Source organism: Phaethon aethereus, assembly GCF_964289735.1.
Source record: "Phaethon aethereus genome assembly, chromosome: 3".
NCBI classification, from domain to species: Eukaryota; Metazoa; Chordata; class Aves; order Phaethontiformes; family Phaethontidae; genus Phaethon; species Phaethon aethereus.
Window position 1 is genome coordinate 103,382,655 of NC_138576.1, and position 16,450 is coordinate 103,399,104.

The 16,450-nt window shown below is 39.3% G+C and overlaps 1 protein-coding gene across 1 annotated transcript; it reads left to right on the plus strand.

The window, feature by feature from the left end:
• Positions 1-1,899: 1,899 nt before the first annotated feature.
• Positions 1,900-8,810, plus strand: MRPS10 (mitochondrial ribosomal protein S10; the record flags this gene model as incomplete). The annotated part of the gene is made up of 7 exons (XM_081997141.1): positions 1,900-1,935; positions 5,435-5,493; positions 5,597-5,669; positions 6,672-6,811; positions 7,273-7,381; positions 8,359-8,448; positions 8,724-8,810. 7 exons carry the CDS (start codon positions 1,900-1,902, stop codon positions 8,808-8,810), a joined length of 594 nt encoding a protein of 197 aa, XP_081853267.1.
• Positions 8,811-16,450: the final 7,640 nt, after the last annotated feature.

Genomic DNA, 16,450 nt, shown 5'->3' on the forward strand with positions numbered 1-16,450 from the left:
CTAGATCCACTGATAATAAATTTTGTAGATTGTGCAAGTCTTAGTGGTTTGCAAAGTGGAGGCTTTTGTGAGCTGTAACTTGTGTTGGCTTTTAGGAGCCTGTGTTACAAACAACCCGGTAGAGTCTCCTCTTTCTCTTCCAAACTTGTATCACTCTGAACTTCTAAGGACTTTTCTGAGAAAGGCTGCTACACTGGAAAATGGAAACGTGTTTTCAGATTCCCCTGTAATGGTGGGAGAAAAAACAGAGTGTTTAAGCAAATTGATAATTGAAGTCAGTGAGTTCTGCTTGAAGACAGAGAAATATAGTAGAAATTTGTGAGCTTGATTCTGAAGAGCAGCTCTGTATTAAAGAATCCACAGTGGAATTTTTCTAGCAACAATTGGACAGGTATCTGTGCTAAACCTAGTATATATAAATATACATACACATATATGCCTGGTTCTGTAACATTAATTGGGTGCTGTTTCATTGTACAGCCAAGAAGATAATAGAACAATGATAACCAAAGAAGTTATTCATAAAGGAAACAAAAAGAAATGCACATTCCTTAAGCAGTACACAATTTAGGCCTCAAACATTGAGTTCATTATTATTAAGTGTTGCATTGGCTGATGTTAAACAGATGCTGTTCTGCCTATTTGTACATAAGTTGGACATAGTTTTATTTTAGAAAAGTTGTTTTCTTGCTGATGGTTGATGGAAAACTGTTCACTATTGAACTTAGTCCTCTTTGATAAAACCTGTACATATAGAAAACATATTTTATGAGAAAGATCTTATTTTCAATATTTAACTGTTATTTTATTAGAAGATGGTTGTAAATATTTTAGGTGCTTTAGTGTAAAAAGCAGACTGTAATTTAGGTGGCAGAGGAAGTAACAAAATAAAAATATGCATTTGATATAGCTTGTGATCTATGCTGGTTTCAGGTTCCTGCTGTTAGCATTTGATTTGCACACAGCTTAATTTCAGGTTGCTACCTACCTGAATGTGTGTATTAGGATGGTGTAGTGGCATGAATTAATACTTGTTTATTCCCCCTCCCTTTAAATATTTGGTACTGACCAGAACCTGTATAATCTGCTATTTATATGTGTAAAAGGAAAGGGGTTTATATGACACTTCCAGTCATTTTTATACTTTGGTAAAACATAATTGGCTGGGTTTTGCTAACAGGATGTATACTTATTTTTAAGTATTTTTAAGCGGGGGATAAAGCTGAACGCTAAGTTGATGGGTAATTGTTTTTCAAAGGATTCCTGAATTGTTCCAGGCCAAAAAAAATTTGATGTATTCGCCTCTATACAGTTAGGTTTGGTTAAGAGTTGTGGTAAAAAGCGTTCTCGGGGCAGAAAGCTGAAGAATCATCCTTTTACCTCTCAGCTTCAGAAGAAAATAAAAAATAAAAATCACCTGCCCTGCCTCGGGGTCGGAGAAATGAGCAATTCCTGCTTTCTTCCCTCCGGGAGTGGAGGAGGGAAGCGTTTTCTCCTGGAAAACGGGAGGGAGAGCGTGTGTCAGGGGGTGACGGGGGCGATCGTTGGCGGGAAGCGGTTTGGGCGCGGGCGGAGGGGAGGAGAGCCGTTACAGCGCCGGTGCTTCACTGAAGCAACGCTCGGGGAAGGCAGAGCCGGGGGTGGGGAGACGAGTTGGGAGCTCGTATGGCGCCGTCCGGCGCCATACGAGCTCCCAACTCGTCTCCCCGCCCCCCACCCCCGAGCAGGCCCTGCCGCACGGTTCCGCAATGCATTCTCTTCCCTAGCAGGGTTGCTTGCTCCTCCATGGCGGCGGGGGACGCTCTTCGGCCGCCGGGGCCTTTGGGGAAGTGGGGGAATGAGGCCGCTCTTCTCCTTCCGGGCCGCGCGCTATGGTCGGCGGGTTGGGGCGGAGGCAAGATGGCGGCGGGGTGCTTGTGGCGCCGGCTCTGTCAGGTGGGGTGTGTGGCGGGAGAGGGAACGGGCAAGCCCTGTTATCCTCCTCTTCCTTTCCTTCGGCATTTTCACTCCTGCGGGGAGAGGGAAAAGGGAGCTAGTGTAGCGCTTCACCCCGTCCCGCGCAGGCTTAGCCGCACGACTGAGGGCCGGTGCTCGGAGCTATGCAGACCCCGGCATCGCCTCTGTGGTGCGAGCTGTATTGGAGCCGGCCTGCCTTCTTCGGTGGGCTTCCGCGGGCAGGGGGGATTACAGGTAGCTTTCTTTTGACTGCGGGGAGGTTGAGGTTTTACAGCGTCCTTGGCCGCCATCATCGGCGTAACGGGTCCTCAAAACGCTTTCCTGCAGTCCTCTTTTTGCGGCGATTACTCTGGGTGTAAGGGATGGTGAAGAGTAGATGACTTGGATTTGGAGGTCATGTGCGAAGCCTGCTCCTAGTTTCAAAGTTTCCAAGTTTCAAATCTTGACGTTATAAAGTAAAAAAATAGGAAAACATTTTAGACTATTGATGTTTAATGCTGGTTTTGACTTTTTAAAAGTGTTTGCTTTCTCTCAAGTTGAGAAAACGGTGTTGGGGGTTTCCTATTAATTTTCTGAAGCCCTAAACTCTCTTCCTTTCTCTATGTGTTGTGTTCTGGACTTGCTCACCTTCCAGGCATCAGTCTTCTCCCGAGTACTTCAGGATCTCTCAGCCAAACAAAACAAAGGCTATCTTGCATTAGGAGAGGGATAATTTTGTTTCGTCAGGAGATTGAATTCTATTATGATGCAGTCTTCAGTGTCTTTTCCATCTATTATGATGGCCGTTAGCAAGGGTGCATCATGTATATTTAAATCGGAGAATAAAGCAAGCTGTTAAAATATACTTTACTGCCTGCTGAATGCCATCTTTACTACCTAGGGTACTCAATGCATTGTTCTGTCAAAATTTGCACAGAGCACCTATTTTATTTTACAAAAACTTTTGACTTGATGCATACATGCATCATTAGTAACAAAAGGAGACGGCATGTTGTGGGAATAATATGCACAATCATAGAATATTGTGAAGGCTGCAGAGCTTAGTATGTGGGATAGAACTCTACTGTTTCATCATGTTTTGTTTTATTCATCTTTGTTACACAAAGACTGATTTTTTTTTTCTTCCTTTCCAAAACCACATAATACAATATGCTACGAGTGTACATATCTCTGCATGCAAATAATAAATCTGTATTACAAGGTCAAGCAGTAGAAGTAAAAGAACACATAGCAGAGGCTGCATACACACAAAAACCAAAACCACGTACAACTCTTAGTTACAATTCCAGTCAATAGTCTTATATTTGTTATCTGAGTCAGATTGTGTGCCATATACTTGCACACACAGTTTAAGCCCTGCACTGAATATAATCTTCTATGCTGATGGGCTTATCTGCTCCCTGAAATTATGTTAGATGATGATGTTACTGTACTTCGTATCGGTGTTGAATGAAAAGGAAGCAGTATTCTGACTTAGGAGGTAGAGAATTGAGGTGCAAAGATCAAGATAGTTTTACCAGACATATTTCTTTAATTTTAGGTATTAAGCCTCAAGTAGATCCCAACATGAACTTTGCAACATTCTGAATGGTCATCAACTGTAGTGGCAAATTTTCAGTGCTCCTAGAGTTGCTTGTTGTGTCACGCACTTAAGAACACCAGTGCTCATCTGAACATCTGGATTTGAGCGGCTTGCCTCAGGGGAGACATTTGGCTGCGCTTTACAAACAGTCTGCTTTGTAAACAGGAAACTCTCCTGCCTCTTCCTGCAGTCATCTTCCTTATTGGATGCAGAGTTACTTCAGAAAGAAGCTTCAGTCGCTGCTGATCTATAATTAATATATAATGCATACCGGAGAAGGTTAGGGACCTAATAGCATCATGTAGTTAGTTATGCATATCCATGAATGGCTATATTAAGATTACCTGGAAAAGTGTCAATTCTGGCTGTTTTCTTATGTTTTGATTTTACAGTCACCTCTATGACTGATATGTGGGATATCTGTCTTCTCTTGTAAACCTATGACTCCAGCTAAATATGAGTATCAAGGGGCTAGTAAGTAGCTAATTTTCATTCAGCATTCTGCTGAAGCCTTGAGTGGCTCTTAAGCAAGTGAGAGTTCTGATTCCTTCCCCCCCCCCAGGTAGTCTATAACTTTACCAAATTCAGAATTAATGGAAGGAAGCCAGAAGCCATGTAACATTCAGAAGGGAGTGATTTTTTTCTAGTATGAAAGACACTAATGTTGCATCTTGATTAACAGTTGTATTCCCTTTTTAGCAGAGAAAAATCGTGTTATCTTTTAAACACGGTTCAAGAAGGCCAACAGCGTCCTGGCCTGTATCAGGAATAGTGTGGCCAGCAGGAGTAGGGAAGTGATTGTGCCCCTATACTCAGCACTGGTGAGGCCGCACCTTGAATCCTGTGTTCAGTTTTGGGCCCCTCACTACAAGAAGGATGTTGAGGTGCTGGAGCGTGTCCAGAGAAGGGCAACGAAGATGGTGAAGGGTCTGGAGCACAAGTCTTATGAGGAGCGGCTGAGGGAACTGGGGTTGTTTAGTCTGAAGAAGAGGAGGCTGAGAGGAGACCTTATCGCTCTCTACAACTACCTGAAAGGGGGTTGTGACGACGAGGGTGTTGGTCTCTTCTCCCAAGTAACTAGTGATAGGACAAGAGGAAATGGCCTCACGTTGCACCAGGGCAGGTTTAGATTGGATATTAGGAAAAATTTCTTCACTGAGAGAGTGGTCAAGCATTGGAACAGGCTGCCCAGGGAGGTGGTGGAGTCGCCATCTCTGGAAGTATTCAAAAAACGTGTGGATGTGGCACTTCAGGACATGGTTTAGGGGACATGGTGGCGCTGGATTAATGGTTGGACTTGATGATCTTGAAGGTCCTTTCCAACCTAGTGATTCTGTGATTCTGTGATTTACTTGTTAGAAGTATTTCTATTTCAGTGTTCTCTCAAAGGTGTTCAAAATCACAAGGAACCTTTTTCTGAGAAAACGGGAAACTTCAAGATAAATTCAGAGGTTGAATTTTTGCTTTCATAGGATATTGTTTTGAATTGGTTTTACAACACAAAGTAATAGATACTGTACTATGAAAGTAAAACTAAAGAGAAAATATTGTCATATATAGAAATGGTATCTGATGCCACACAAAATATATTTTTCTGCTAAAAAAATACTTTGTGATTGATGTTCAGGTGCCTGGTTAATAATAGATGTATGCTGTTACATTGTTCCCTTAATGTGTTCCTTATTTTAGGTGCTATTGTATACTAAAATACATTTCCATGCTTCTGTTTTCCTGTGTTTTCTGACAGAACAAACTTTCTAGTTTGGTAAATCAATGCCTAGGAACATGTTATGCTCTGGTGTGCAAAAAAAGTAACCCTTAATAAACCTGTATTAACTGGCTACTTTCTGGTTTGGGAATAAAAAAGGCAACCCAGAACCTATTTTTTTTATACAGGGATCAGCTTTTCCTGTCAATTATGCAAGCAGAATCGTGCAAAAGCAGTGTTTTCTTCCGTAAGTATAAAAGGTTCTCCTTCTTTCCACTTTTCCTCCACACTCCCAAAAAAATGCAACCTTAACAACTTATTTTATGCTTTCCCCATTACCACACTTCTAGCAACTCCCACTTGATGGGAGCACGGCTGGCTGGGTCCCATGTTGATACACTGGAGCCTAAGACTAATCCTTTGGTAAGTGTTTCATAGAATGATATTTTGTATATTGTCTTAATAATAAAGAGGGTTTACAGGAAAACTTGAATTCCTTTTTTTTTCAGCTTTTTAAAATTCTGTCTTAATCATGTCAGATGTGCTGTAGGGAAAGAAACATTTTGGATTATTGGTATTAGAGATACTTCCCCCTGCCCCTTTTGATCCCCATTTGGATCAAGAATCCAAATGCCTTGATTTTGACAAAAGACTTTAGAAACACCTGTTCCAATATGTGTAATACATGCAGGCAAGCCAAAATATTATAGGCAGTATTAGATCCACAGTGCAGACCCAGCCTTCCTGCCATGTCTGGTACGTACTGGATTTACTGTACTTAACTGCCTGGGAGTAAACCTGTGGGAAAAATCAGTGCTTCCCGGACAAGTCAAGGCTTTTTAGATGATCAGTGAGCGCAGGCCATCAGAAGTTGAAGCTCTAACTCGAAGTCACAAACTTGTACCTGGACAAACAGAAAGGATAATATGCCTGGGGAAGCTTACTGTTTAAAGTAGCCTTCTAACTGACTTAGTAAAGTTGGAGTTACGGTTACTGTCCATAATTTTCTAGTTACTGTCCATACCCAGGCAAAGTCTGAGAATTTTGAGTGTTCTCACATAGCTATTTAAAGTACAAATACTGCTGCTCCATACTTGCTTTAACGATGAGTTTCATTCTTGCCTTTGCAACTGTTGTCCTCCTTATATTTATCTGGCATTCCCTTTCCTTTTCTGATCAATAAATTCTACCTAAGTGTTCAGAAGTTGGGTGTCTCTTCACGCTTTTGCCTTCCCTGATAAGAGAGAACTGTCAATCAAGGTCATGCTGTCAGCCTCTTGCAGATAAACTAAAATAAGCAGCTAAAAGTGTGTGGGTTTTTTCCTCTTTTACAAATGGGGCACACAGGCTAAGAAAATATTCAGTGTGTTTATTATTTAAGGAGAACATGAAGTGCTAACTCTTGTCCTTTCTTTAAAAATGCAGGTATCTCTTTCTGATGAGCCAGAAACACTGTATAAGAGATTGTCCCTTCTAGTTAAAGGCCACGATAAAGCTGTATTGGACAGCTATGAATATTTTGCAGTGCTTGCAGCTAAAGAACTTGGCATCTCTGTTGAAAAGGTGTAAGTAACCAACCTGTAGAGTGATGTGGTGTCAGATGCTTCTCGTGTCATCTACTGTAATTCAGGTTGTGTGCTTCGAAGCATTTTCTTTTTTTTTTTCAGAAGAAAAATTTTTTTCTCAGATGATAAATCTAGCGCTTCTTAGATGGCAACACAGTGATGAGAAAGCAGCAGCAGTTCTACACTCAGCACTGCCATAGTCAAAATGCATTTTAACTACGTGAAGGATATTGACAGTACTCTTAAGTACAGTTGTCGCAAGCTTCCCTGAGCTAATGCTGGTGAATACCTGAGTATTAACCATGCCCATGTGGATTAATAATAAATTGTACCAGTGTTTAACACTTCCTTGTAGATCTTCTAAACGTCAAATAAGAACAGTGATTTCAGTGTAATCTTTCAGATAATTTGTATTGGCATCCTTTATGTAAAATGACATTTTCTTTTTGTGCTTTGTTCAGACATAAACCTCCAAAGACAATAGAACGATTTACACTCTTAAAATCTGTACACATTTACAAGAAGCACAGAGTTCAGTATGAAATGAGAACACATTACATGTGTTTGGAGGTAAGAAAGAGTGTTCTAGCTGCACAGTTCAAAGATGTTAGTAGATGTTAGTTCAGGGGTGAACACAAACTTCCTGATTACTTGGGTTTGGGAGGAGAGTGCAGGGAAGAGCAGAAAACAGCTGACCTAGATACATGAAGTGTAACATGAGTTATTTTGAATGTACTTCTTCTACATGTACAATGTACCCAAATATGTAATTTTTTAATTAAAAGGCTGGTTTTGACCATCATATTAACAGCTGAAAGAATGATTAAAAAAAAAATGTAGAATATGTTTTATGCTCTTGCTTTCCGAGGATCAGTGGGATGGAGGTTTCTCAGGGAGCCAAGAAGATGCAATTAAATCATTGTCATTACCAGTTACTAAGGGTTCTGTTCTTTGTGAGTTTTTCTGATGTTTTTGAACACACGTACTTTGGCCCTATGCAACATCATGTGGCAAACTAAAACTGCGTGGGGGAAATATAAGAAAGGAAGCATATACAAACCACTAGCTGTGTGGCTGATGACACAGACTTATGTATGGTTTAGAATGCAGCTGTGGTTGACTTTCTTAGAAGAAAGGTCTAGTGCCAGCATTTTGTGGCTCCTGGGTGTCTTGCTGTATATTTGCACAATGCTTAACAAAATGGGACTTCGCTTGAACATTGAGAGTATACAAAAGCTGCTAATTCTTGCATAACCTGTAATTCATTTCATCTGATGCTTGCAGTGTTAAGATCCACCACTTCCATCATAATCAATGCCTGTGATCACAGACAGTATGCCCAATTCTGTGGGTGAAATAACTCCTTTATACTTGCGTCAGAGTTGTGTACAGCTCAACTGCCTCTGTTCAATATTACGGAATCTGCCTTCCTGTAAGATGTTTCATCCTGTAGCAAGAACTAGAGAAGTTAGGGCAAACATTTTTTTTGTGTTCTGTTTGAAGTATCAATATACTAGTTCATTAAAAAAACATTATTTCTGTTGTAGTTAAAATACCTAACAAGCAGTACTGCTGCAGTTTACTTGGAGTATGTTCAACGAAACTTACCTGAAGGGGTTGCCATGGAAGTAAAAAAGGTAAGTTTCCATCTCACATTATTAACTGTTACAAGACTAAGTACTGATGCAGGTACCAAAAAATACGGAAGTCTTTAGAAAGTCAGGAACGAAATGCATGGAGTTTGGAAGGAACATTTTCCAAAGTTATTAAATGGTAAAGAGGCTGTATTGCTTGAAAACGCCACTAGGTGGCATTTTTAATCTGATAAATATCTCAGACCAGACTAAATAAAGCAAAGCAGTTAGATGTTAAATAGTTAGTATAATAAATGGTTGCTTTGCTTTCCTTTTAGACTAAGATAGAGAAAATACCTGAACACATTCAGGAACCAGTTTGGGATACAGTACCTCAAGTAGAAGAAACTGAAGTCAAGTCGTGAACTCACCAGGTACTTGGCTGTGTTAGTGCTGAAATTAGTTGCTTCTATCAACCTAATTTACTCAGACAGTCTACTGTTAAATAAAAGTTCTCTTATAAAGTATTATATAAACTCTTGTTTGATCAAATTATTCTTGCTCATAACTCCAGTACACGTAGGCTGAACAGCTATAAAGTGAAGAAGTTTGTACTCTTGTGATCAAAAACTATGGTCATCTATAATATGTTTGTAGAAAGATAAAATGGATCTTTATTTTTATATATATGTATGTATATTTATATATATTATATATATAAAAATAAAAATATATCTAAAAATTCACAATCTCTTTGATACTAAATGGCTTCTGAATTCTGAAATACTTGCAAAATCTACTTCCCATTTCTGTGATGTTTAATATTATGGAGGTCAGATTGTTACACATTTTTTGCTATAGTTCCTTTGAAGTAACTGAATCCCGGGTGTATATACAGCTTACCTATTAACTTGTAGTAAGTCAAAACCACAATCTTAGAGGACACTTAAGCATACTGAGACTTTTCTAGGCTCCTGCAGTTCGAATAGCCTCATTTCCAGTCTTAGTAACTGCTTGCTAACAGAAGAACACAGTGATCACCATAGAAATCTGAGACTTCCCCAGGCTTCTGTCTCTAACTCAAATGAAGTGCTTGTTGCAAAGCAAATGGATACTACAAAGTGTCATTGTGGATAGGACTGACAGCACATTAAGTGTTTTAGTTCACTACAGGGAAAGGCATAGCCTTTTTCTAAACCAGCTGGGTTGGTTATTGTATAAACCCAATCTAGCGGGACACTGCTTGTGCTTAGAGGGGAAAAACAGTACAAATAGCAAAAGAGTGCTCAACTACTTTGAAGGTTAGTTCACCATGAATTGAAGGAGATAATACTACTAGGTGCAAAGTCATCATCAACTTTACTTTCAGATTGCATTAAGCACTTCTACCTTTACTAGGTTAGCAGGAAGGATGCAGCTGCAGGAATCTGGTTCATTGTTAAGGGAGTGACTTTGATTTGACTGCTGTTAAAAGAATTTATGGAAGGAATAGCCAACTGAGTCACAGGAGAGGCTGGATCATACTTATCAAGAGCACTCAAAGCTTTATACAGTCACAAAAGAAAAGATGCCCAGTGTTATTGTCACAGAGAAATGAACAGTCTTAATGGGAAATTGTTGAAAGACAAGAGACCAAGCTTGTGCTTGAAGATTGTCTGCATTTTCTAGCTGTAGAGAGGCTCAAAACTGTTTTAGGAGGGATGTTTCAAGGCAGTCAATATAGCTGGTATCACTTGTGATAGGAAGGAAGCTGCCTGTGCATCTTCTACAATACGCTTCAGAAAAAAAAAAAAGTTAATCAAAGCCCTTATGAGAAGACACACTGCCTAGTTCTCCCTTCAAGGTGTTTGCTTTCCTCAATTTCAAGCTATTCTTCCTTTCTCTCATTCCTAGTATTCAGTCACAATAGCATTTCTTAAAGTCATGTCAGACACTATATAGCGTGAGGGAAGAAACTGTGAGCTGACCTCGCTAAATAAAGCTTGGTGCTTCAGAGGAACAGCCTCTTTCAAGTCTGTATTATATTTTCTTCAAATTTGCCCTGTTTCCATGCTTTAGTTTGGTATAAGCCACCTGCCAAGTTCAAGCTGTATATAGTGTTGAAGTGTGACTGTGCTCAATACTAAGTCTTCCTACATCTTGGTTTGATGCATGTTAAGGTTAAGGGGTTGTCTTTTACTGGTGTTCTACTCTCAGCCTACAGTTTTTGGCTAAATGGCCAGTTAGAATGGCTTTTCAGTTGGCTGAGAATTTTATTTATCAGACCTAAATAGGAACGAACTTAGAAGACAGCTGCAGAAAGTATTAACCCATGTAAGCAACGCCCTGACAGAAGAGATGCTTGATCTTGGGAAAGGTGTATTAGTAGAGAATTTCTTGCTTCTAGCCTCATTGTATGTTGGGGAAAGACAGTGTACGTTTAAAGAGATCTCTGGACCTTAACTATATTGACAGAGCCATAGCTAACTGCCGTCACTGATCATCTCCACCTCGAAAAAGCAGAATGGCCTATGCAGAGTCTGACTGTTACAGACCAATATTTACTAGCACTGCTGCCTACTAACCTGATAGACACCTAGTGAGGCTGAACTTCTCATCCTTATTTTTCCCTGTATAAAACTTCCTTCCTTTTAAGACTGTGATCCTTCCCTGCTTCCTCTATCCTCCCCTTCATGTTTAGGGGTTTCCTAAGGCATAGCAATATCGTTGTCTTTATCTCTAGTTATGTATTTGCATAGCACCGTAACTGTGTAATGCACTCTGATCATCTTTTTCCATCCACTAATGTGGCTTCTGACTTTCATAGCACATTCCTGATCCTCACTTATAAAACTTCGGATAAACTATTTTGTTGGATAACTATTTCCATTCTTTAATTCTTTTCACATTCTTTTACTACATGTTTTTTGAGTTTTGCTTTCTGCCACCTTTCTTGGCAAGTGCTAACAACAACACTCCAATCGTTGCTTTAGGTCTTGTCTCAAGTCATCTATCTACCTACTGACGATCTCATCTGATTTTCAATCAGAAAATTTTAGTTGGATTTTAGAGGAACTTAATAAAAATGGCATGCTTCATACCATTTATAAACATCAGTGTTTGAGCATTGTATTGTGTTCTTATGAGTAAGACGTCCAAAGCTTAAACGAATCTGTCTGAAGTGCCTACTTTTGCATTCATACAGCAAAATTGCCAGAATTGCCAATTTCATGCCCTGAAATAAAGGCAACATATACCTCACAGGATGTTCTGTGCCTCTCAGCAAAGTATTCCTGCCTGCCTAGGACTCCAATTTGAATCTGAAAGAGTCGAACCACTGCCAGTACCACTGTATGTGTAAACTAGCACTTCCACCTTATGGAGAGAGGGTGAGGTTTTCAGACATGGAACTGACCTAAGTCCTTAGGATCAGCTTAATATATCTGTTTTTTTAATAAAGGAAAGATGGATGAAAAGACTTGACAGCATGCAGTAGCAAAGCTTGACTTTCAATATCCAGTAACCTGCAGTCTCGCCCTATAACCAGGAGAACAGATTCTTAATCAGGCTGCTCTCACCCCAGACTGATACTTCATTAGTCCCATCTAGCAAACAAGTTTAACACAAGTCAGTCAGAGGAGATCTTGAAATGTTTGGTTAAGCTAATGCTTTGTCTTTCTAGTTGGGGTTTTACTACATATAAACTTAGGCAACAATAAACCTTCAACCTAATTACCTTTGCTTTTCCTCCCCCCAGTTCAGGTTTCCCTGTAATCTTTGTGTGGCATTCAGGGATAGACACCTCTAGGTCTGAAGTCCAATCAAGTTCCTCCTACCCCTTTGCACATAACTATTCAGTTCTAACCTGCTGGTATACTCTCACTGAGCACTTTAGAACACCTGTAATAGAAAAGAACTGAAAATACTCAGGAACGCAGACAGACCAATGGGCAAATTATTTGATAAAGTTTTCCCTTATTCAAAGGCCAAGGTAGACAACCCAAACTATTTGCATTGACAGAAAGAAAATGGTGCTTTTCTGAGTACAGTTCCTCACTGTTAGAAGGCTGGGTTATGACCATCCTCAGGCTTGTATGGGTGGATGTCTAGCAGTCTGCCAGTGTGAGAAAATACTTTCCCAAGGGTGGTAGAAAACAGATGCCAATATAAAGCTGTTACAGAAATCCACAGAGTGGTAGCAAATACTAAGAAAAGTATCATGAAAGCCATTTCCAGGTATGACAGTGAAACCTCTTCATTCCATCAGTGGTTAGACTGTCTCAATCTAAATAGGAACTGTGCTAAATATTGGCACTGAAAATATACAAGTTTTTGAGTCCATTCAATCTTTAAAATCCTTGGTGACTGCTAGTAAGCTGGAGGTGGATTTCCTTCCACAAATACTTTGTGACTAACAGCTGCCAGCCTACTTTAGATGTCAAAAAATACACAGACCAATATATTATGTAAATAATACAATAACTGTTTATAAAATTTTCAGGTTTGTGGAATAATCTAAAACTAAATCCAGAGCATTCATGTTACTTTTCTTTGAGACTTTTAACCACTTAAAAGTTGTCAGGAAGGCTCTGCTCTGCTCAAAGGCACTTGTGGCAGAATCCTATTACTTACGGATTAAAGATATTTTAAAAGCGGTATAAATTACCCTGCATTTCCAAGATACCCAATGTTCATTTGCCCTATGACTGTATCTTTCAGTACAAAAAAAAAAATTGTGAACAGTAATTTCTATACCATTTAGTAAGGTATTTATTCTCAGCATCTCATCAAAGTGCTCTAGAGCATGTATTTCCCTTTCTTACACATGCCAAGGGTCATCAGTCATGCCTAGAATGTCACTTCCAGTTTGGTTTCTACAGTTAGTCTTAGTCATAACACCAGCACGCCTTAATTGTCATGTTAACCTTAATATGGCTATACAGCAAGTTTCTTGCTTTAGACGCCTTTCCTGCTAGTCTCTGCATTTCATGTGCTGCGAAATTAATTAGTATCTATCTGTTATTACAGGGAGCACTGGAAATAAAGCAAGTCCAAGGGAAAATCATTTACCCGGGAAGTTCTGACATGAGAAAGTTTCGCTCTTTGTGTAATATAAAGCTGTAGTTAAAACGACTTCAAGTATGCTATTGTCTTAGATCAAACTGCACTAAAACAGGCAGAGTCTAGTATTTGTCCCTTCAAATTAGAAATTTGGGAATAGAACCTTGCATGCTGATCATGGCTTTTCCTGGCAAGCGTCATGAGGAAATACCACCCTTCCTCTAGTTTCCATGCTTTTGCAGACACAAAAATAGCACATCTGGCTTTTAAAAATATCTTTCCTGTCATAAAAGTTGGGGAGATTTCTTGCTCCTATTTAAATAGTTCATCCTTAGGTTTCCTTCTGACTAGTTTGCTGTGGTCTTCTCAACTTCAGGGCTTTTTTCACTCAAAAAAAACCCCAACAGTATTCACCCTTGTCCATTTGTGTGGTGAAAAGTGGATGTTAATTTCTGACAGTCATTCATAAGCCAACCATGATAAATCACGAAGACCTTCAGAGGATCCAAGTGTATGACAGTGTATCAGTGCACCAGGGAATGGAGTGCCACTGTATGTCCATGTATACTTGGTACTTCAACTGACCCAGTTTCTTCAAGATACAAGAATCGGAGAGGTATTTAATTTACCGTAAGAATATTAAAAAAAACCGCCACTTTTAATACAAGCTATTTATTTGTTCAGGTAGGTGTACGCAGTGCATGTAACAGTTCTATAACATTTTTCCACATTCTTTTTTACAGTAAGGGGACAGCATTATGGGATTTGGGGTTTTGCATTCCTCTGAAAAAGAAGTTACTCTCTCCCTGCTCAATCCAAAATTCCTAGTCCTTTTAACAAAAAGTAGTTTCCTTTGGAAATGCTATTTATTGGATTACAAGAAACACGATTGATAAAAAGTACACATTTTCTTCTTTCTACTTCAATAAAATGCCACTTCATAGCATCAAAAAGCACACAATCAGTGTATCACATCTGCTGATGCAAGGTCTTTCATACATCAGCATGTTATTATCACTCATCTTTCATTCCATCCTGCCATGTAAATATTAACTCTTATTTGCTTCAGTATTAGACTATGTTTCCAGCTCAAAATAATATCTTTTTTTATGTTAGTTACTGAAAATATTCATATGGCTTTTTCCCTAAGCCATTAGAGTACAAAAGTTTCACCTTTTGCTCAGAGAAGGTTAAAATATCTACATTATGGAGACACAGTGACATCATAACTTAACACCACCACCACGACTCCAAACATGTACAGCAACTTCGGATACCTAGAACTGATTAGAGCCACTTTGGCCTGTGGTGGTCACACTACTAAGAAATTAAAGAGCAAAAGGTTCAGTTTGCCATCAAAAATCAAATGCAGTGGTGAAACTTTCAGACCAAAACAATCATTCTGTATTATCCAAGAGGGAACATAAAAGAAATAAAAACATAGATTAGTTCAGTAACTACCTGGGAGAAAAATGAATTCTAGTATTTTAAACAGAATCAATTTTAAACTGACAGATTCCTCCCTAAAGTTGCCACCCACTCAAAAGCAGAGAAAGTCATCATACAGATTTCTTTCCTCTCTTTCTGTAGTGTCTCATTCAAATCTATACCTTTTACTTCACTTTCAAACATTTAATTAACCTGTCCCAATGCAGGGTGTCAAGAGTTGGAAAACCTAGCCTAACGTTCTCTCTTCAAACCATTTTCAACAAACTGGGCATGGCTGTACTGCAGAGCTAGTGTGAAATGCTGAAGAGAATGTATCCATTTGTCTGGGCATCCACAGAAGGTTTAGGGCTGTGTCTTCATCCCCTTCTTTCACATTCAGATTTCTGTTTCTGGCATACAAGCTGGAATGCATGTGTCTACTAAGCTGTCAGTTAAGCTATCTACTGTATTATCTCTGCTTCTACGTATATGTCTCTGGGTTTGGGGGTGTTTTTAAGCTAATGTTGCTGTAGTCAACACATAGATTCAGGCAGCTTATGTGGTTAGTATACCTTGGATCCTTCTAAAATGCCACCCTCTATGACCTCCTCTCCCCGTCCCCCAAAGCAGAAATTTTAAGAGACATTACATTTTAGATGCTATCTTATTCTCCATATTCCATATTTTTTTCAGTGTGTAAGCCTGGTAGTTCTTTAAAGAACATGAAGTTCATTGCAGTGTTTTTTACATTAACAATACATTATAGTAACCGCAGCATAAGGAATTACAGCGTAAATAAACGTATCAGCCATTTTAATGTCAAAAGAATTGCAACTTGGTTTTCAACACCATCACTTTCAATGCGGGCAAAAAGAAAAAGTGGCAAAGCTGTTTCGAAACTCTGTTTCCATCAACAAAATACGGCTAAATAATAAATTAGGCTAAATATGGCTATTTGAGAACAGAGGTTTAATACAAAAGTACCCAGCAGTTCTATTCTTAGCTAAATTAGTTTTGCTTAACAATAAACAAACAAGGAACTTGCACATGTAAGTAAAAAAATAATTGCCTGAATAACTTTTTGTTGAGCATTAATGCTAGAGAAAGAGGGATAAATAAGTTTTGAAAACGCATCACCTTAAACATGGCCATACTCTGCTCTTTCAGTAGGTCAGCATGCCACCTCCAGTTAGCTTCAAAGGGTGATTGCGTTACCCTTTAGAATATAATAGCATCATTTTTTCACCAAAAAAAGTTGTGCCCCATCCTGACAGTCCTGCAGCTGAGCTGGCCTGCTGAAATGGGCAGCTCCAAAGGTACTTGTATTCTTGTGCAGGGAACTTTCAGTGAAAGTTTGGGGGGGGGGGTCTGTGATAAAAATTTCATTTTCTATTTTAAATCAGCAACTGCCAAACACTATATTTGGCCATAGCTCTGCTTTTTTGTTTTCACTGGTATTTATTTTCTTGTTCTCTACATTTATGCAAATAGCACATTAAGGCAACACATTAAGCACATTGCCAACAGCGTCCTGGCCTGTATCAGGAATAGTGTGGCCAGCAGGAGCAGGGAAGTGATTGTGCCCCTGTACTCAGCA